Genomic DNA, 21,503 nt, shown 5'->3' on the forward strand with positions numbered 1-21,503 from the left:
TTGTGCCAGCCTCCATCCTAGAAGTCTATTTCCTTCCCTACTCAGATGAAGTCCATCCTAAGAGAACTGTCCTCTGTCCATGAATGTCTCCCAGTAGCCATACATCCCAAAGCCCTCCTTATAGCACCACTGTCTAAGCCATCTATTGATAGTCATAATCTTGTCACACCTTTGTTGCCCTTCTCTAGGAACAGGCAGAATCCCACTAAAGATCACCTGAGCCTCAATTTCCTTAAGCGTCTTCCCCAACCTAGCATAGTCTCCCTTAATACTTTCCAGCGAGAATCTAGCCGTATCATTTGTTCCCACATGAAGGATAATTAGGAGATTCTTTCCCGCTCCCTTTAGGATCCTTTTCAACCTCAGGTCTACATCCCATATCTTAGCACCGGGAAGACAGCACACCCTTCTATTCTCTGGATCAGCTCTGGTTACAGGCCTGTCTATTCTTCTCAGTAAAGAGTCCCCGATCACAGAGACCTATCTTTTCCTGGTGACGGTACTATTCTCCAGTCTATCCCCTGTTCCCTGTGGCTGCAAGTTCTTTCCATTCCTATTCTCCCTTGCAATCCTCTTCAACCCATCCTGTATCCTCCTGGGGCTCATATTTGGTGTAGTCTCCATTGACTCTTCCCCTTTTCCTACAGGACTAGCCGCTCTTCTCGTCTTCCTTGCCCTTCCACCTTCAGTGACTACCTGCTGAGCCCCTTCTTCATTTTCCAACTCTACAGACCTATTCTTGAGCTCTATTTCTCCTTCACTAGCCCGTCTTTTCCTTTGCCTGGTTCTTTTAGTCACATGCTTCCACTGACCACTTTCCTCACCCAGCAGTCTCCCCTCAGAATTCCTCAGTCCTACTTCCATCTGCAAGTCTGAGCTTTCCGCTTCAGACACCTCATGTCTTCACTCCATAATCTGCTCAAACCCCTTCTAAACTCAACCAGACTTTCCACCTGCATCTCCAAACCTTGGATCTTTTCCTCCATCAGCTCTATCAGACGGCATTTCATGCATACAAAACTCTTACCAGGTACCCCCCTCCAAGATCACGTACATACCGCAGCTTCCACATCCAGTCATCTTCATTGTCTCTTCCACTATATGGGTCACTCCCACTGCTGCCTCTGTATCAGTTATAGCCTTCCCACCTAAATCCTGTTAATCTGGGAAACACAAACCACACCACCACCCACAGCAAAAACAAACCCCAAACAAGCACCACAAGACAAAAACTCCCCTTTCAAACTCCCACTGAAACTCCCCTGTTTACAGCTCTGTTTGCTGCTCCTGTGCCGCTACACCTTTATGTGACCCCAGATTCCGCATATGAACAAAACCCACTATACACAAATACAAGTCTGTTTAAAAGCAATTTGATTTACACTTATTTTCTTCCTTTGTTAGAACAGAGTTTTGTTTGAAAACACGGTGGTTGTTTTTTAAAAAGACATTCATCTGTTTCTGTCTCTTGCTCCCGAAGTCATGACCCTGCTCAAGATTGTGAGTTCAATCCTTGAGGGGGCCATTTAGGGATCTGGGGCAAAAACTGGGGATTGGTCCTGCTTTGAGCAGGGGGTTGGACTAGATGACCTCCTGAGGTCCCTTCCAACCCTGATATTCTATGATTCTATGACATGACAATGATTTCTATAGCAGCCACTCATAATGTTACAATCTTGATTCTGAATGTATTAAAACTGACACAAGCAATGTTAAAGGCTCCATGTTATATGCAGTTTACAAAATAAAATTATGATGGAAATAAAACCACGCTCTGAAAAATATTGCTGTTATAAAGCTCGCTTCACATGTGCAATGAAACAAGCACTTATCGACTGGATGATATTTCAAACCTCTACAATAAACATTAAATTTAAGATTGTGTACAACTAATATAACTTATTACAAGGCAATTTATTTTCTAGGCTGGTATCTAGCAAAGCAGATAGTCACTGTTACTAGTCAACTTACTTAGCCTCTTAGCAGCCTCCAGGGCATCATTTGCAGAGTCAGCCACGAAGAATCTCTGAACTGTAACCCCATGGTCTGCCATCAGTTTTTTACTCTGGTATTCCTGCAGGTTCAGCCATCGTCTCGGGGTTAATTGAACAGCCTCCAGAAATAAGGAGAAACAACAAAATGCTCATTATGAACCGTTCATGCAACGGTCAACTGAACTATTAAGCCTCAAACTAACAACAAACAAAATTATTTAGGAGAAAAGGAAGAATGTGCATCATTTTAGGAAAATGCCATCTCAACATGTGTGGCAAACACATTCTGACACCTATCAAAGATACTAAAAGGCTGCACAAGGCTCACAGGGTGATCTTGGTTTGATGTGTGTGTCTCATTTAAAATCAACACAGGTTTGCAAATTTCCTTGGTTTGATTTCTACAGTATATTTATGGTTTTATGCATTTCTGTGCTACCTAAAAAGATAATAAAATTGTTACATTAATAAAAATATTCTTTGCTTTAGTTTAAAGTCCATAAGATACAAACAATAAGTTTCTCAGACACTATATACACACTTTTCAGAGGGGTAGCCATGTTAGTCTCTATCAGCAAAAACAACGAGGAGTCCTTGTGGTACCTTAGAGACTAACAAATTTATTTGGGCAAAAGCTTTCGTGGGCTAGAACCCACTTCATCAGATGCATGGAGTGGAAAATACAGTAGCAGGTATATATACTCACACACAGAGTACATGAAAAGATGGGAGTTGCCTTACCAAGTAGGGGGTCAGTCTAATGAGACAATTCAATTACAGTAGAATACGAAGGGTGGAAAAATCACTTTTGTAGTGGTAATGAGGGTGGCCCATTTCAAACAGTTGACAAGAAGGTGTCAGTAACAGTAGGGGGAAATTAGTACGGTAACATCAGTTTTTCTAATGACCCATCCACGCCTAGTTTTTATTCAGGCCTAATTTGATGGTGCCCATTTTGCAAATTAATTCCACTACTGCAGTTTCACGTTGGAGTCTGTGTTTGAAGTTTTTTTGTTGAAGAATTGCCACTTTTAAGTTTGTTATTGAGTGACCAGGGAGGTTGAAGTGTTCTCCGACTGGTTTTTGAATGTTATCATTCCTGATGTCAGATTTGTGTCCATTTATTCTTTTGAGTAGAGACTGCCCGGTTTGGCCAACGTACATGGCAGAGGGGCATTGCTGGCACATGACGGCATATATCACATTTGGTAGATGTGCAGGTGAACGAGCCCACTGATGGCGTGGCTGATGTGGTTAGGTCCCATGATGGTGTCCCCTGAATAGATATGTGGACAGAGTTGGCACCGGGGTTTGTTGCAGGGTTTGGATACTGGGTTCGTGTTTTAGTTGTGTGTTGTGTAGTTGCTGGTGAATATTTGCTTCAGGTTGGGGGGCTGTCTGTCTGTCCATCCTTGCTTACAGAGCAACCAGCAACTACACACCACAAAAACAGACTCCAACATGAAACTGCAGAAGTAGAATTAATTTGCAAACTGGACACCACCAAATTAGGCCTGAATAAAGACTAGGTGTGGATGGGTCATTAGAAAAACTGATTCTACCGTACTAATTTCCCCCTACTGTTACTCACATCTTCTTGTCAACTGTTTGAAATGGGCCACCCTCATTACCACTACAAAAGTGATTTTTCCACCCTTCGTATTCTACTGTAATTGAATTGTCTCATTAGACTGACCCCCTACTTGGTAAGGCAACTCCCATCTTTTCATGTACTCTGTGTGTGAGTATATATACCTGCTACTGTATTTTCCACTCCATGCATCTGATGAAGTGGGTTCTAGCCCACAAAAGCTTATGCCCAAATAAATTTGTTAGTCTCTAAGGTGCCACAATGACTTCTCATTGTTTTTATATACACACTGTACATCTGAGTAGGAAATTTTTTAAATTTCAATTAAGGGTTAAATTTTCAAAGTAATAATAAATCCCAACACATTTTAAAAGGTTTGGCATCTATTCCTGATTGGCTCTGTTTTAGTGACCTTTTGTTAAAGGAACTAGCAAATGACCAGTGTGGCCATATGAGTCCAGGAGTAGCAGCAGAAAGAACAACTTCCCAACCTCACCATACAAGGTATACAAATTATTCATACTTATACATGTGTATAATTATGTATGTGTGTGTTATATATACCATGGGTGGGAGGGAGGGCTGGGAGAGAGATAGAGACTTATGCACACAAACCAAAGGCCAAGAAAACAAAAGATCACAAGCAAATGTTGAGTCTTGCCTCCATGGGAGCCACAGGTGCACCACTGAAAAGTGCAGACAGGGGCATTTCAGAGTTGTGAGTTCAAAGGAGTGGGCCTGATGTCTACTCCTTTCTATACGGTACTGCTACATGACCAGCTGATCCAACTTCACCCTTTTTAGCTGAGATGCCTCAGCTCTTTCTTTAAAGCTTCAAATACTAATATTAAAGACCTTTCCTGGCTACTGATGAACATTGTGAACAATCCTCTCTAGCTTCCTCATCTAACATGAGCAGCTTTGATGAACAAAGTTAGAAACGTGGTGCAGTATTTTTTTATGTCAGTCACATCAGGTGGCTGCTTGCCTGGCTCTACTTTACACTCTCCAAATATAATTGGATTGTGTTTTTAGACTAAACGAATTTAGTGATGGTGATGAAAGGTGCCAGAGTGACAGCCCTGGAGACTGAAGTCCCATTTATCCATATAACGGATACTGTACAGAAAAGAATGAAAGCATGCACCGCCCCCTTCCCCCCACCTCTTCCCCCCTAAGGAGTCTCAACACTGACTTAGAGGCACCACTACCAGGAGAGAATAAAGTCTCCATGTCCACTGTTAACAATACCAGCCATTTAGTGTCTGAAAGCACCTAGCACACACTGGGTTCTAGAAGAAACACATAATTACAACAATTTAGTAGTAAAACCTACTTCAGGGAAACCACATAACAGATAGCTTTGCCATCAAATCTGTGCGTCCCTCTGGACATCTTCCCTCTATCCCATAAGCCAGCGTTTCCCAAACTCGGGACACCAATTGTTCAGGGAAAGTCCCTGGCGGGCTCGGCGGGTTTGTTTACTGGCCACATCCACGAGTTCGGCCGATTGCAGCTCCCACTGGCCGCGGTTCGCTGTGCCCGGACAATGGGAACTGCTGGAAGTGGCGCAGGCTGAGGGACGTACTGGCCGCCACTTCCCACAGCCCCCATTGGCCGGGCACAGCGAACCACAGCCAGTGGGAGCCAGGATCGGCAGAACCTGCGGACGCAGCAGGTAAACAAACTGGCCGGGCCCGCCAGGGGCTTTCCCTGAACAAGCGGTGTCCCAAGTTTGGGAAACACTGCCATAAGCCATACCACTTATCTGGCTAAGTTATTGTAGATCCAAATTTCCTTGCTTTTGTACATGTTACACTTCCATTACTACTATATTTTTTTAAAATATATATTCCATGATCTAAAGTCAAAAATAAATTTAACGTATGTCATTTAGGCCCTGATCCCGCAAAACATTTGTACATGTTTAACTACAAGCATGTCAGTAATCCCACTGATATTAAACACATTGGTAAATCATTACAGAATTGAGGTTTTATATGTTTCCAGATCAGAGTGTTACAACTTACAGTAAATATGGAACAACCCTCATTGTCAACACAATTTCTTGAAAAAATTAACTTTAGTTAAAATTTACAAGGGGAAAGTGTGGGGGGAACATCTGAAAGTTCTACTATAACCTGAATCTGAAATGTTCCATGACAAACCAACTCATGCTCCCCTCTCACACACTTAACCAAGCATGACCATACTTTTAGAAATATCTGCAGGCTGGCTAACATTTCTTCTTGGGATCCACATTAAAATGGTTAAATAGAAAAGGGAAGAGTTAACTGAAAAGGGACATCAGCCTGAATGACAGCAGTGCTACCTGGCTGTGGTTTAATTACAATCCGTGTCATGCAGAAGACACTCTTCTCCTTATGGAGAGATGAACTGCTGCCCCTGTGGCAGATAACCCACCATAATTTCTCAGCTGCTCATAAAATAAAAAGCACTGAAGGCATGCTGGCATCTCTCAGTTGGACATAACAGAAAGGATTATTTATGATATTAATACTTTGATCTCTAAAAGCAGGACATAAAACAATGATTATCCTTATATAGTTTTATACTAAAAACAAAAAAATGGTAATATATCCACCTTTCAACAATATATGGCTTTTATGCAATACTGGAGTTTTAGATATTACATTATATCAAAAACGAACATCCATCTGTTGCCACTTCCTTTGAAACAGAGGACACAAAAGACTGATATTAAAGACACGTAAAAGCCATGTACTTTTATACAGGAAATGTGAGGTTTTGTATATTACAAAGTGATTCCTGCAGAATTGAAACAATTACAAATGGCTCAGAACTCACATTTTAAATAATGGTTGAAGTATTTTAGAAGAATAAAATGCTTATAGTGAATACCTATAATAACCTGCCTCTAAATTTTAGGTAATAATTCCACCATGCAAGTGTCTCAACTTGTTTTTTATTTCTCTATGATCTTCAGAGTCAATACATTTACTTTTCGATTTATACACCACATCCAAATTTAAAGCCACTAACTAGTCACTCTTGTAATTCCTGAATGAGAATATTTTCCTTCTCATGTTTTCTTCACAACCACACCCTCAAAGGGGTGAACTCTCACACATAACCAAAGCTTATTTTAAGGCTAGAAGGGACTATTATGATTGTCTAGTTTGACCTGCTGCAACACATGCTATGGCATCCTACCCAATAATTCCTGCATCAAGCCCATCATTTCTATTTGAATTATACCATCTCTTTTAGAAAGAGTGGAGAAGGTTTCTTAGATATATCCAGCACATTAAAAAGCCCCCCCCCCGCCTCTTTTCCTCTGTGTGTGTGTTCAAGCACAGTTATAACATTAAAATCCTGGGGGCTTAATTTTACACTCTTCATTTGGATTCTTTTGTCTTCAAAATATTCCTATGCTGCATTCATTCAACAAAATGTTAATGCACTCTGCTACAAATTAATTGCCACCGATATACAGTTCAATTCTTTATTCTGTGTAAATATACATATCAGATACATACACACATGCAGATTGGAGTGAAGGATTACAGAGTCAAATGTATTTCCCCAGGAATTTAGAAGTGATAAAACAGGGGTATACAATACTATATATCACACATTGAGGGAACTACTGTCCACTAGATGTCAGTTTTCTAATTTAAGGAGAAACAGCTACTTATAAGATTAAAAGAGGTTGGCTGATCTAAAGGCTGGCAAATACAGACACAAAAGTATGGTAGCTCAGTATTGTAAGGGCCAATCATTATCAGATGAGTGCTCAGGAAAGGTTGGTGCTTTACTGCATGTTTACACTGAGGACCAAACATGAATTGTGTAATTTCTTCCCTTTGTTTTCACTCCTGATCGCCCCTTTCCCCAACACCAGTGTAAACCTTCCCAAGCATTACTTGATTTCTCCTTCCAAGTAAGGTACTTATCTCATGAGCTCTCATTTGCGCTATCAGCTGCCAGGCATCCCCTCACATACCCTACTAGAGCAGCAGCCAAAACAACTGCAGTGAAATGGAGTCTCAGATGATTAGACCCAATAGAGGTGACCTTGCAGCACGTAGCTACTGATCCTCTGCCTTGCCATATGCAGTTTGAGATAGCTTTTGGGGGGAGAGGGGAGTGGGGGAGAGTGCGAGAAGAGCCTTTGCAACCAGGATGCAGCATCAGCCAGGACCTCCAAGAGCAAGTGACTGAGTCCTACTGTGTGTGAGGCAAAGGAGAATCCAAATGCACTACATAGGCCCTCATCCAACAGAAGAGCAATCCCAGTTCACTGTGGAACTAAGTATTGGGGAAGTTAATAACTAGTTTAAAAAAATCCCTTGTTGGTCAAGGGATCGGGAGCTCATACCCATAACTCCGGTGAATCCAGTAGGTTTTCTATGCTTTTAAGCCACTCTTCTTAAAATTCCTCATGTGCCTGATTAAGCTCCTGCCTGCCTGTTCAGGTGCCTCTCATGCATTGAAAATTCTGGCCATTATGTTATCTGATGAGTCCCAAAAGAATAAGATTTTTTTTACAAGTCTTCAATGGGCATAACATTATATAAATGATAAAAATTATTTCAGCTGTAAGAGAAGGTAGAAAAATAAGAACACTTTTAAACTGTTCAGGTCAGAAGACAACTATCTTGGAAGAAAAAGCTTGATCAGACCAGCTGGCTTTGAGACATTCTGCTGTGGTTACTAGTTGTATTTGAGAAGTACACCTCTTTGTCAAGGCCTGGAGCTCAGCACATCATCTGTGAAGGCATTCCTCATGCTCTCGCTCTGTCTCTCTTGCTCAATAGGGAATTTACAAGTCTGACTTTCAGGGTACAGAAAAATAAGCTTTTAGTTAATTCATTTATCGTGCCTTGAAAATATGCACGCAAAAAGAACAAAATTTTTACTTTTACCTTCTTGAAAGGGTTTCAAGATATTATTTGGAGGTTAAAAACAGATTATTCAAGGAAAAATTCTATTCTCATTCAAACTATGCTTTAAAAAGTTCTCTCCTAAAATATGCTACAATTACTAATGAACAGAACAAGTTACAGTTTTCATATTTCAACAGTGCTTTATCACTGTTTTTTTCAAACAAAAATGTTTCCAAGAAAGAGTTGTTGCAGTTTCATATGTCTATTTAAAAAAAAACAAAACAAAACAGATAAGTTAGCATCCTCACTTTGACAAACCATTTTAAAATTTCAGACTCGTGCACAGATAATTGTTATTCGCAAAACTATCTCAAAGAAATTCTTTGTTCTCTATGGTATACTCCTTAATATCCACTGCTATAACAGAAGAGTATTTCTGAATTTACTCTCATCCCTAAAATGATAGCTTTTTATGTCACTGAGAAAGGGAATTTTCTAAGCAAACCAAAAGAAAATATTTATACTCAACAAGTTTTTCAGAATTTGATTGCAATTACAATCTCCTCAGAAAAAAGAAAATCCTTACATTTATTACAATTAGTAAATTAAATTTATTAATCTCTATGACTATTCAATTAGCTCTCTCTGGTTGGATGCAGCAAGCATTTTCTTTCATAACAGGTGTCATCGGGAAGGCTTTAAATTCCTCAAGTACGAAGCAGCAGTAGGTATGAAAAATCATCTTCCTGAAAAATCCCATTTTCACAAACAAAAAGCAAAATGAGGTTAGTAGTTAAAGCAAGAGGCTGGGAGTCAATTCTATTCTCAAATGCACTACTAGAGTGTTGAACAACCTGGGCAAGATCCACACCCCTTTGAACCTCCACCTCCAGAGTTTTCCAGTTGCAAAATGGGTATTAAAAACATCTTACTACCTCACGCGAGTGTTGTGAAGTGTAATTAATGTTTGAGAAGCCCTGTGGAGAGCATCAGATTAAAAAAAGGTGTTGCACAGAGAGATTTGTTCTTGTACCACCAGCGGAAAATAACATGAAAAAAAGAGAAGAATGATCCATGCCAATATTACGAACAAGTCAGAGCTGAGGTATAGAGAAGGAGACAGCAAGAAGAGCGTAGTTCAGAATCGGAAGAACTGGCAAAATGGATAACACAGAACCAGAACAAACCCATGGAGAAATAATGAAAGACTATGCTTCTATAGAAGACAGACACAAGATGTTTTTAATCACACCTTCACTTGCAAACCATAAAGTACTGCGCAACCATCTTACTTTAACCCTGAATTTCAACTAAGATGGGCTTTCAATCAGGATTTTTTTTTTTTTACAACAGACCAACTCCATGTGATGAACTAGTGAAGATGATGAATGAAAACAGCCTACTATTATATACATTTGTTGCTTATCTATACACTTCAGAAATCAGTGGAAATTGACTCTATATTAAAAGTTCTGCAGAGCACAGGGACATGAAAAAGTTACATTAAACCTCTTGAGAAACACAGACCTTCTGCCTTGATAAGGACAGGCAAAAGACAGTAATTACAAGAGAGACTGAGTGAAGGGAAAAGACATGCCCCTCTCTAAAAGATCTTTTCTCTTTCAAGAGCATCTTAAAAGTGAAAACTTGGAATCATTTGTGATGGATTATAGGCTAAAGCAAAAAACACTGTGATGACCAACTGCAGAAAAGACACTAATCGCAGAATTAACACCTGGCTCTAAGAAGTTCTGTTATACTAAAAACATGTTTGAAGATAAAACAGAAAAATTCATCCTAATCAGAATGGAAACACAGACCTTTGGATAGGTGGGACTACGGTGAATAGAACGAATGAAAGCCTCCAAATCTTTACTACTCACTTTTACCCAGGGCTCAGAGGACACTATGATACAAGTCCCCTCAAATGCACTTTTCCCAAGTATTATCAAAACCTCATCAACATACTGTAGACAGGAAAAACATCCCAGGGATCACACACTCCATACCATAATGCATCTTATAGGTAAAAATAAGATATAGCACTGACTGACGTTACCAGTGCTATTGCACAACTGTACAGCCTTAATACAAACACCACAAAGGACTTTATGGTAACAAGATTTTAAAAGAAACCTTATATTTTCCAGGCCAATTCTTCCCCTTCAGACTTCTTAGCAGGACGCTTTAATTTGGCATGGAATGCGACTAACATCTCCTACCTGCCAGTTCTATTATTTATTCTCCCGCTCCCCTTTATGCCACAGCTCTACTGCTGTGGACAATCTAGTTGCCCTCAGCAGTATTAAATTGCACCCAGAGGCACCAATGCACACTTGTCCATCCATAAAAAATAAACCATAGGGGAACCAGGCTGTGAGCAAGGATCAGTGGAAGTCATCTGAAAGTCTCTTTAAAGAAAATCTAAAAGCCTGAAAAGGGCAAGAGTGAAACAAGGAAAAGCACAGACTTTTTATTTCTGTTCTCCCTCTTCCTCCACCCCCCGTTCTACTCATAGCCCTTCCTCTCTTTCCAACTCCTCCTCCCACATTTCTGTCAGAAAAATCAAAGGAAAATCCCGGGGAGTATGCCATATATCTTTCACACTCTTTCACACAGGGCTGCATTTGGGTGGAATGCAACACGTTTTAATAGCTGAAGATACATTTGGGTTTTATGCCATTTACTTCTTAGCAATCTATTTCTTCACTGCAGGGTTGTATCGCAACATAAGAAGTGTAATCCGTTTCATAGGTATTTCTGTCACTCCAACCTATCAAGGAAGCATTGGAAAAAGTCAATAAATGGACCTTGCTATAAACCCCCCTGAAATTGTGTGACACATCTTGAATTTTGCATTTGTAGTCTGACAGTCAAGAACTGGGAGAACTTGAGCCTCAGTATTTCTGTTGGTGTGAAGCATTTTCTGCTGCCTGATATTGCTTCAGAAGATTGCCATTTTTCAAAAGAAAACAATTTCTTAAAGCACACTTTTTTTAAAACCCTCAAATTCAAAATACTCATCACTGTAAAAGTATATTAATCTTAAATCTTAACTTTTACTGTTGTGTTCCCAACAGTCCAAAGAAGGCTTCGTGGTTAAAGAAAAAAAATGTTTCTAATTTTCTTTCCTTTTTCTGCACCCAATCCCGTTTTTGTACATTTAAATTCAAGTTCATTTATCCAAGGGAAAAAAGCACAAGTCTCCCTTTACAGAATCACAGAAGTGTAGGACTGGAAAGGACCTCAGCAGGTCATCTAGCACAGAACCCTGCACTCAAGGCAGGACTATGCAATAACTAGACCATTCCTGACAGGTGTTTGTCTAATCTGTTCTTAAAAATCTCCAATGACGGAGATTCTACAACCTCCCTAGGTAATTTGTTCCAGTGCTTATCTTGTGTTTCTAACCCACAGAAACTAAAAACCATGCAATAATTTTCAGATAGTTGGATAAAGTGAAACTCAAGCTACAAGAATTAATCCCAGAAAAGGAAATTTTTATCAGCATGTAAGGTAAGTGCCATTCACATCTTTACTGCAGGCTTCTAGTGGAATCAGTGTTACTACTAACAAAGTTATACAATAGCCATTATTTAGAACTCAGATACATCAGGTTTGTTAAAAGTAGAGCAGTGCTTTTTTAAAAAAGGGATTGGTCAAAGTGTCATAAGTAACCACTCCGAGCATTAGTTTGTGACACTCAGTTTGTGACACATTTGAAAGTTGGGGTTGAAAACACTGTAAAAAGTGTTTCAGGGTAATTTGCTTCCTTTCTTTTCTTTCCCTTGTCTTAGAAGCTAATATAAAAAGAGAAAAATTAAACAAATAGAATCTAAGATTCAGACTGATATACACCAGCAAAAGCAAGGAAAATATATGAGAGATAAAGAGGCATTCTAAAGGCGCTTTAAACTCACGATTCTCACTCTTGGGTTCATATTCCTTAGTGTTAATCCATAGGTACTCAAAGAGTTCTGAGATTTTTTTAACGTATGGGTCCAAGCCAGGCTTTCACAGAAACACTATTAGAGGTAACTGAATTTCCCCTTCTTAACAAACCTGCTGTGAGTTATACCTGTACATATATAAGTTCTGTATATTTTGCTTTGGGCATGTACACTGTACAAAAACTACCATTCAGATGAAATATCTTCCATTGTTGTTTGCAGGTGCTAACAGCTGTGTTGGTCCCAAGATATTAAAAATACAAGGCAGGTGAGGTAATGTCTTTTATTGAACCAACTTCTGTTAGTGAAAGAGACAAGCTTTCGATCTACACGAAGCTCTTCTTCTGAAAGCTTGTCTTTCTCACCAACAGAAGTTGGTCCAATAAAAGATATTACTACCTCACCCTCTTTTGTCATTCAGATGAGTTGCATAGGCACATTAAAAGGAAAAGTCAGGTATCTTTTCCTGACCCCCCCAGCAAAACCTAAATATACCAGGAATTTATTGGCTATTTCTAGAGAGCAAAATTGACTGTTTACACTCCCACAATCATCTCTATTTCCTGCTGTTTTGTTTGTAGAAAATGGTCAGGGCGAAAGGTTGTCTCCCTCATCTCTCTGTAATAGTAGCACGTTATCTCAGGGATGTCAAATTAAGTTCCTTCCCTACCCAGTTTCCTGTTGCTTGAGATGTCACAAGGCAACAGAAATTAAAAGACAATTAGAATATGAATAAGAACAACACTATAATTAAACAGGAGTGGAACAAGCAGCATATTTTACAGAAGGAAACAGTTTTCATATATAAAAAGACATTTGGAAATAACAGTTAACTAAGGTATTTTAGTCCTTATCTATATGCTTCATTAATTACCATCAATCTCTTTCAGATGACCCACCAAGGTTTCTTCCAAGTGTCTGCTTAAAAAAGCAAACCAAAAAATAAAACCCCCTATTTTTGTGCATTTGAACAGGAAAAAGGCCTTCATATAGTCAAAACAAAAACAAAAAGTTTTCAAATTGAAGGGTAATTGACTGCTTGGGAAAAGATACTACCTTAGTTCTCCAGAGAATGAAATCTTCCATTTAGCCACAAAATGGATACAGCGCTGGTAGTGCAAGCTTCACCACACTTCCTCACCACTATCCCTGAGAAGCTAGTTCATTTTCATTCCATCCTTGGCCTCTCTGCTGAAACTACTAGCAAAGACTCCAAGTATACTGGCACAAGATGCTAACTCACCTTGAAACAGACTAAAGCGTACCCCAATTCATCTCACATACTGTAGAGAGACAGCTATTAGATATCCAGCTATCAGAAACCTGGATAGCATTTGAATTTATGACTCAGAAAAGAGGGTATATAATTCATTATCTAATCCAATGTGCCAGTCACTTTGTATTAGTTTTCACTTAATTACAGACGATTAATTTCTACGTGGCCTTATCTTACCCCAAAGAATGTGTTTGTGCAAAACTAAAAGCAGACTTCATAGAACCTATTCAATGTGCTTTGATGTTCAGAAATAGCAGCTTTCGGCCCACAAACGTTGAACAAGTTTGGGATTGGTAAAGCAATTGATTGTCCTGGACTGATAAACCAGTTTCCAGATCCCTGCCTGCCCACGACAGATAAAACTCAGCCAAATACATAACTGTATAGCCTTTACCTCAATCAGCTGGTTGCTGCTGGCAGGCGACATCTTGCTGAAAAGTGTCATCATTTGTGAAAATCGTAGCAAGAACTAGAGGGGATCTCGTAAGACTTTCAGCCAGTTCCCATCCTGCTTTAAAAGTCATAGATCTTTAAACACCACATATTCTCTCTAAATATTAATGTGCTGGTGTGTTTTTTCTTGGACAAATATTAAAGCATTGTGATGGGGAAATCTTAACAGGATGGATTCAGATAAATACTCAAAGATTCAGATCTTTAACTCTACTCTAGAATTTTGTTTAAGAATAAGAATTTCAAAAATTCTTATGTAATATCCTGCCTAACTTCACATACAATTACATCAACTGAGCATACACGCTGGATATTGGTAGATATAAATGGCAAGTTATATATCCCAATATCCCTTTGCACGCATAAATTGCCAGTTTGCATATGCACTTCTTGAAATCAGGCACTTTTTTGGCTAATCTATTAAAAAGGACACTGCTTCTGGACTTCAACCTGCAATTTCCTAGTGTTCAGTTTTAAAAAATGTGCACTTACCAAAATATAAACGGTTAATCTATGTGTACAAGGTTACTATAACATAATTTTATAAAATAATCAGACAAACTCTTTAAGGCAGGGACTGTCTCTTACTACGTACTTCCTACAGCATAGAGCCGAATGGGGCTGAAATAATTGTATCATCTGTGTAACAATAAATAAAAATAATAATGTGAAATTTGAAAACAAAGAAATTAAGGAAGATATATCAAGTACTATGGCATCCATAAATGTTCAAATCTTACAAAGGCATGTAACCAGATTAACTTTTGAACACTTAACTATGCAACCTGGACCATTTTTGTTTGGAGTAATGCATACACAGACAGACAAAAGGAATCTATCAATAAAACTGCACTCGCCAAGAGGTGATGCAGAAGTAATTAAAGACATTCATCCTTTAATATTACTAATTTCAAATGATGACTGCTTACAACATGAAAATCTTAATGAAAAGAGATTTATTTTAAGCTCTTTCACAGCATGCATTTTCTAACTTTCAGAGTATTTTACTGACAATCAACAGGCATTTCACAATAAAGATCCAACAAAAGACTGCCAAACCTGTCTATTCTGGTTTTTTATGCTTCTACATAGCTAGGGCCCTACCAAATTAACAGTCCATTTTGGTCAATTTCACAGTCATAGGATTTTTAAAAACCATGAATTTCACGATTTCAGATATTTAAATCTGAAATTTCATGGTGGTGTAACTGTAGGGGTCCTGACCCAACTCTGAAGGCAGCAGCACAGAAGTAAGGGTGGCATGGTATGGTGTTGCCACTCTTACTTCTGCGATGCTGCTGGTGGGGCACTGCCTTCAGAGCCGGGCGCCTGGCCCACAGCCATAGCTCTCCTGCCTTCAGAGCTGGGTGGCCGAAGTAAGGGTGGCAATACTGCAACCCCCCTACAGTAACCTTGCAACTTCCCCCACAATCCTCTTTAGGGTTGGGATCCCCAGTTTGAGAAACGCTGGTCCCCCCTGTGAAATCTGGTCTTTTGTGTATTTTTACCCTATACTATACAGATTTCACAGGGGAGACCAGATTTCACGGTCCATGACTCGTTTTTCATGGCCATGAATTTGGTAGGGCCCCACACATAGCTAACACTGGGAAGACAGGAAGGGAAAATAAAATGTCAATTCTCCAAAATCCCGAACTGTCTGTTTTAAAGCTTTTGCTCATTTAAAAATTCTCTTACTGCAGTAGCTTTCTCTGTCATTAGCCTGCCAGTTTCAGAAGTCGGAAGAGTGTCCAATTCAGCTTTACACTACAAAGTGGTTTAAAAGTGACTGGAGGACCACAATCTGCTAATGAAAAGGCAGCTTTGAGGGGAAGGAACAATTTAAAATAGTCATCTTTAGCAATTCACACTCACCTTCTCCCATTCCAGGTGCCTGTTCAACCTATTTACTCTCCACAAGCAAACTCTCCCCCCAGCCCCTATTTAACTTAGCAGATGCACAAGATAAAAAAAAAAAATTGAGTATTTCAGATATGAGATCTCAACCATACTTTGATGGGAGTCTGAAGTCATCAGAAAGGTCAATCAGAACGTTGGACAGCCAGTGTCCCCAACCTGAGTCTAAGTAGCAATGAACAATGAAGAAATACTCTTCCATGATGCTTTTCAACTATATACAATACCCAAACAGAATTCACACTCACAAACAAAGTAAGACAAAAGCAGTATTTGTCCCAGTTAAGAATTACATTAGGCAAGTTTAACTGATTAATCAATTAATGGTTGTACAGTTCTTTGAAGACAATGATATTTAAATATAATTATGATGCAGGATTTTGCCTTGCCTGGGTTAATGATGAGATTTTTGACAGCTCCACCAGAAAAGCAAGGTAACTTAAAGGACTTAAAAAGAAAAGGAGTACTTGTGGCACCTTAGAGACTAACCAATTTATTTGAGCATGAGCTTTCGTGAGCTACAGCTCACTTCATCAGATGTTTACCGTGGAAACTGCAGCAGACTTTATATACACACAGAAATCATGAAACAATACCTCCTCCCACCCCACTGTCCTGCTGGTAATAGCTTATCTAAAGTGATCAACAGGTGGGCCATTTCCAGCACAAATCCAGGTTTTCTTACCCTCCACCCCCCCACACAAATTCACTCTCCTGCTGGTGCTAGCCCATCCAAAGTGACAACTCTTTACATAATCAAGTCGGGCTATTTCCTGCATAGATCAAGGTTTTCTCACATCCCCCCCACCCCCATACACACACAAACTCACTCTCCTGCTGGTAATAGCTCATCTAAACTGACCATTCTCCAGGTTTAAATCCAAGTTAAACCAGAACATCTGGGGGGGGGGGTAGGAAAAAACAAGAGGAAACAGGCTACCTCCTCTTGTTTTTTCCTACCCCCCCCCCCAGATGTTCTGGTTTAACTTGGATTTAAACCTGGAGAATGGTCAGTTTAGATGAGCTATTACCAGCAGGAGAGTGAGTTTGTGTGTGTATGGGGGTGGGGGGGATGTGAGAAAACCTTGATCTATGCAGGAAATAGCCCGACTTGATTATGTAAAGAGTTGTCACTTTGGATGGGCTAGCACCAGCAGGAGAGTGAATTTGTGTGGGGGGGTGGAGGGTAAGAAAACCTGGATTTGTGCTGGAAATGGCCCACCTGTTGATCACTTTAGATAAGCTATTACCAGCAGGACAGTGGGGTGGGAGGAGGTATTGTTTCATGATTTCTGTGTGTATATAAAGTCTGCTGCAGTTTCCACGGTAAACATCTGATGAAGTGAGCTGTAGCTCACGAAAGCTCATGCTCAAATAAATTGGTTAGTCTCTAAGGTGCCACAAGTACTCCTTTTCTTTTTGCGAATACAGACTAACACGGCTGTTCCTCTGAAACCTGTCATTAAAGGACTTATTTTCCCCTAGCAAGAGTTTTCAAGGCAAAGCCATAGTCTGTACTTTCACAATCAGTAAAAGAAGAAAATGCATTTGTGGGGATTATTTTAGGAGTTATAGTAAACAAATCTTGTTGGAGCCCCTTTATTTGGACAAATGTAAAAGGAAAAACAACACTCAATTTCATGACTTGCAGGATCCCTTCTTTATTCAAGACAGAATCCCAGTATTAATATCATGAAGTGAAGATGGCTATTCTAGAAATATTTGATTTTAAGGCTGGCCAAATGAAATACAAACCCAATTCTGCTTCACTGAACCAAATATAGCTATAACCTGTGCTCACAGATTCTCTGTGAAGCAGCTCTACCAATGCAAATTATCAGCCATATATTTATAGTGTCAAGGTTTATAAATATGGAACATCTTATAATGGGTTATATTGGAAACAAGTCATCTGGGGAGAAAAATATGAGGGAAAAAATCTTTAGGAAGTGTCTCTTAATAGACAATGGCAACTACCTTTAGCATATGTTATCTAAAGCAAAAGTACCTAACCAAAAACGTATGTGCATATCCATCAGATTCTCTGCTGTTTCACAACTTATTTCATTAGTTCAGGGGTGGCCAACCTGGGGCTCCGGAGCCACATGCAGCTCTTCAGAAGGTAATATGCGGCTCCTTGTCTAGGCACCGACTCCAGGGCTGGAGCTACAGACACCAACTTTCCAATGTGCCATGGGATGCTCACTGCTCAACCCCTGGCTCTGCCCCCGGCCCTGCCCCCACTCTACCCTTTCCCGCCCCCTCCCGAACTGCTGTGCCCTCACTCCTTCCCTCCCCCACAGAGCCTCCTGCACACCACGAAACAGCTGATCGGGAGGTGCGGGGAGGAAGGGGGAGGCAGTGATTGGCAGGGCTGCCGGTGGGTGGGAGGCGCTGGGAGCAGGGGTGGCGGGGAAGCTGATGAGGGGCTGCTGACATATTACCATGGCTCTTTGGCAACATACACTGGTAAATTCTGGCTCCTTCTCAGGCTCAAGCTGGCCTTCCCTGCATTAGCTTATGTGCTATGATGGGTAATACAAAGAAATCTTTACAGTTCCAAGTGTATGTGGAAGGAAACAAATATACAAAGAGGATAATGAAAAAAGTGTACAAGTCATCAATATAAGAAGAAAAGATTTCTATTACACTGTGAGCTGTTCAATAAATGTAATTACAATATTGTAGTAGAACTTCATATGAAAAGGAACAGCAGGAAAGATAACTAACTGAGGAAGCTTCCAAATGAACCAATGTTAAAATATGTAGGCTTTATTTTGTATACTTATACAAATGTGTGGCCAAAGAATCCACTTCAAAAACAATCTCTGGGGTTGTTGTTTTTTTTGGCACTTATGCTCTGCTGTCAGAAAACTAACAAGAGCTGCAATGATACTGAATGAAAACTTTGAAAATAAAAGACGTTTTTGTTCAACAGTGTTCATTTAAGAAAAAAGTTTATCTACAGTAGCTAAGCTATCATTCATTTAATTAAATAAATATGTATTTATATATACATATATGTTTTTATTTAAATGTACCTTCATGTTTACTTCCTGGTATGGTAGTAACCAACATATGAACATTTCAAACTAGAAATAAGTTGCAAATTTTTAACAGTAAGAGTAACTAGCCAATGGAACCAAGGAATGTGGCAGGGCACCACTCATTTGAAATCTTTAAATCAACCTATTTCAGAGTGATAGCTGTGTTAGTCTGTATCAGCAAAAACAACAAGGAATCTTTGTGGCACCTTAGAGACGAACAAATTTATTTGGTCATAAGCTTTTGTGGGCTAGAACACACTTCATCAGATGTATGGAGTGGAAAATACAGGAGCAAGCATAAATAGCAATGCCCCTCTGCCATGTACATTGGCCAAACTGGACAGTCGCTACGCAAAAAAATAAATGGACACAAATCTGACATCAGGAATTATAACATTCAAAAACTGGTAGGAGAACACTTCTATCTCCTTGGTCACTCAATCACAGTCCTTAAAGTGGCAATTCTTCAACAAAAAACTTCAAACACAGACTCCAACCTGAAACTGTAGAACTGGGATTAATTTGCAAACTGGACACCATCACATTAGGCCTGAATAAAGACAGGGAGTGGCTGGGTCATTACAAAATGTAAAACTAATTTCCCCCATACTAATTTCCCCCTACTGTTACTCAACTTCTTGTCAATTGTTTGAAATGGGCCATTCTCATTACGACTACAAAAGTTATTTTTCCTCCCTTGGTATTCTACTGTTTATTGAATTGTCTCATTAGACCGAGCTCACACTTGGTAAGGCAACTCCCATCTTTTCATGTATGATGTGTGTATGTGTATATACATATATACATTTCCACATATACACACCTGCTCCTGTATTTTCCACTCCATACATCTAATGAAATGGGTTCTAGCCCACAAAAGCTTATGCCCAAATAAATTTGTTAGTCTCTAAGGTGCCACAAGGACTCCTCTTTTTTTTTTTTTTAAATCAATGGGATGTCTTTCTGAAAGATATCCTGTAGTTCAGCCACAAATTATTTGGCTTGATGCAGAAATCACTGGATGAAATTCTGGCCTGCATTGTCTTTCTTTCCTAGGAAAACTAACTAGGATGATTCTGCACAAATCTTATAGATCTCTGTATTTCAAAAAGTAACATGTGCACCATATTGATGAGACTTCTTACCCCTCCCAAAGATAGTCCAAATACAGTTGTTTAACATTGTTTTAAGTACCTGTAACTTGAATGTTTACCAGTTTAAACCACATTGCCTTCATCAGTATGGCCTTGACTGGGACACAGCCCTGTACTACTGCACAGAGGAGAAAGAGGTCACAGTCTTTGCCTGTAAGAACCACACCTAAATCTCCTCCTGGTGGAAAAGGAGGTTGCCCTCCTCTGATCTAAAATAGTATGAAAATATGACCAGAGTAATGGATTTTTTTAAGTTGATATTGAAAACATAATTTTGTGAACAATCCTATTTTACATTAGGTCTTCTTTTCATTCAGAGTCTCATATAGGTTCAGCAGGGGAAACTTTTCATATTAAAGTCCCGATGTTATATAACATTTTTTAAAAGGACTTTTAAATAGGACTTATTTTGAAATGAACTGAAGATGACAGATAGATACAGCAGACTCCAATTAATAATTATAAGCCTTTTGGTTCCACTTTCCCTTTTAAAGTACACTATGAACATTGTTGCACAGTAAATATAGTCTGCCTCATAAAAGGAAAAAAATAGAAAAAGTCACACTTGCAAGTTCTTCAAGGGCTAGAACATTTTGATCAATAAACTGCAAGGACAATTTACTGTTTTATACTGCTGAACCATATACTCACTCTTTGGAATGATTGAGACCTGTCACTACAACTGTTAAGGTTTATGTAACCATCTCAACTTCAAATTACACAAGTAATAAGATTGTGAAATATGTCCCCTAAACAGACTGTTTTCTGAAAGCTAGACAGCCTATTCATTTGGATAATTATTAGCATTCCTAATAGATATGCACTTTCTAGAAACAAAATGTTAAAGTCAAATAACTAAATTAATCACATCACACAGAAAAAGCAGAAAAACTGAGGGTTCGGTTTATAGCTACGTTTTAATGAATGTTTCCAGTTTTAAATAGCTAAAAACTGATTTTAAAAAATTGTACTCAACCAAACATTTGAGAGCAGTGCCAAGATTTTCAGAGCTAGAAGCCAAGACTTAAGTAACCTGAACAAGTGGCTGGATTTTCAGAAATACTGAGTGCTCGCAAATGCCCTCCAACCTCAGCGGGAACTACTGTGTAATCAGGGCTGCTGAAAATCTCAATTTGCATGTCTAAATGTGGCTTTAGCCCAGATTTATATCAAGTACACACTGGAAATAGTCAAAGCTGACCATTTTCTGCAGTCTTGAAACTTTCTTGTGAAGAACTGGCAGACCTTAA

At 39.3% G+C, this 21,503-nt stretch overlaps 1 protein-coding gene across 1 annotated transcript in view; it reads right to left on the minus strand.

Moving 5' to 3' along the window:
• Positions 1–21,503, minus strand: part of SUCLG2 (succinate-CoA ligase GDP-forming subunit beta) — a 236,092-nt gene that overhangs the window by 191,541 nt on the left and 23,048 nt on the right. The window contains exon 2 of the mRNA XM_073351050.1: positions 1,972–2,113. Coding sequence (XP_073207151.1) covers positions 1,972–2,113 — 142 coding nt within the window. The remainder of the gene's footprint in view (positions 1–1,971; positions 2,114–21,503) is intronic.

The sequence above is a fragment of the Lepidochelys kempii genome, chromosome 7, assembly GCF_965140285.1.
Source record: "Lepidochelys kempii isolate rLepKem1 chromosome 7, rLepKem1.hap1, whole genome shotgun sequence".
Classification (NCBI taxonomy): domain Eukaryota; kingdom Metazoa; phylum Chordata; order Testudines; family Cheloniidae; genus Lepidochelys; species Lepidochelys kempii.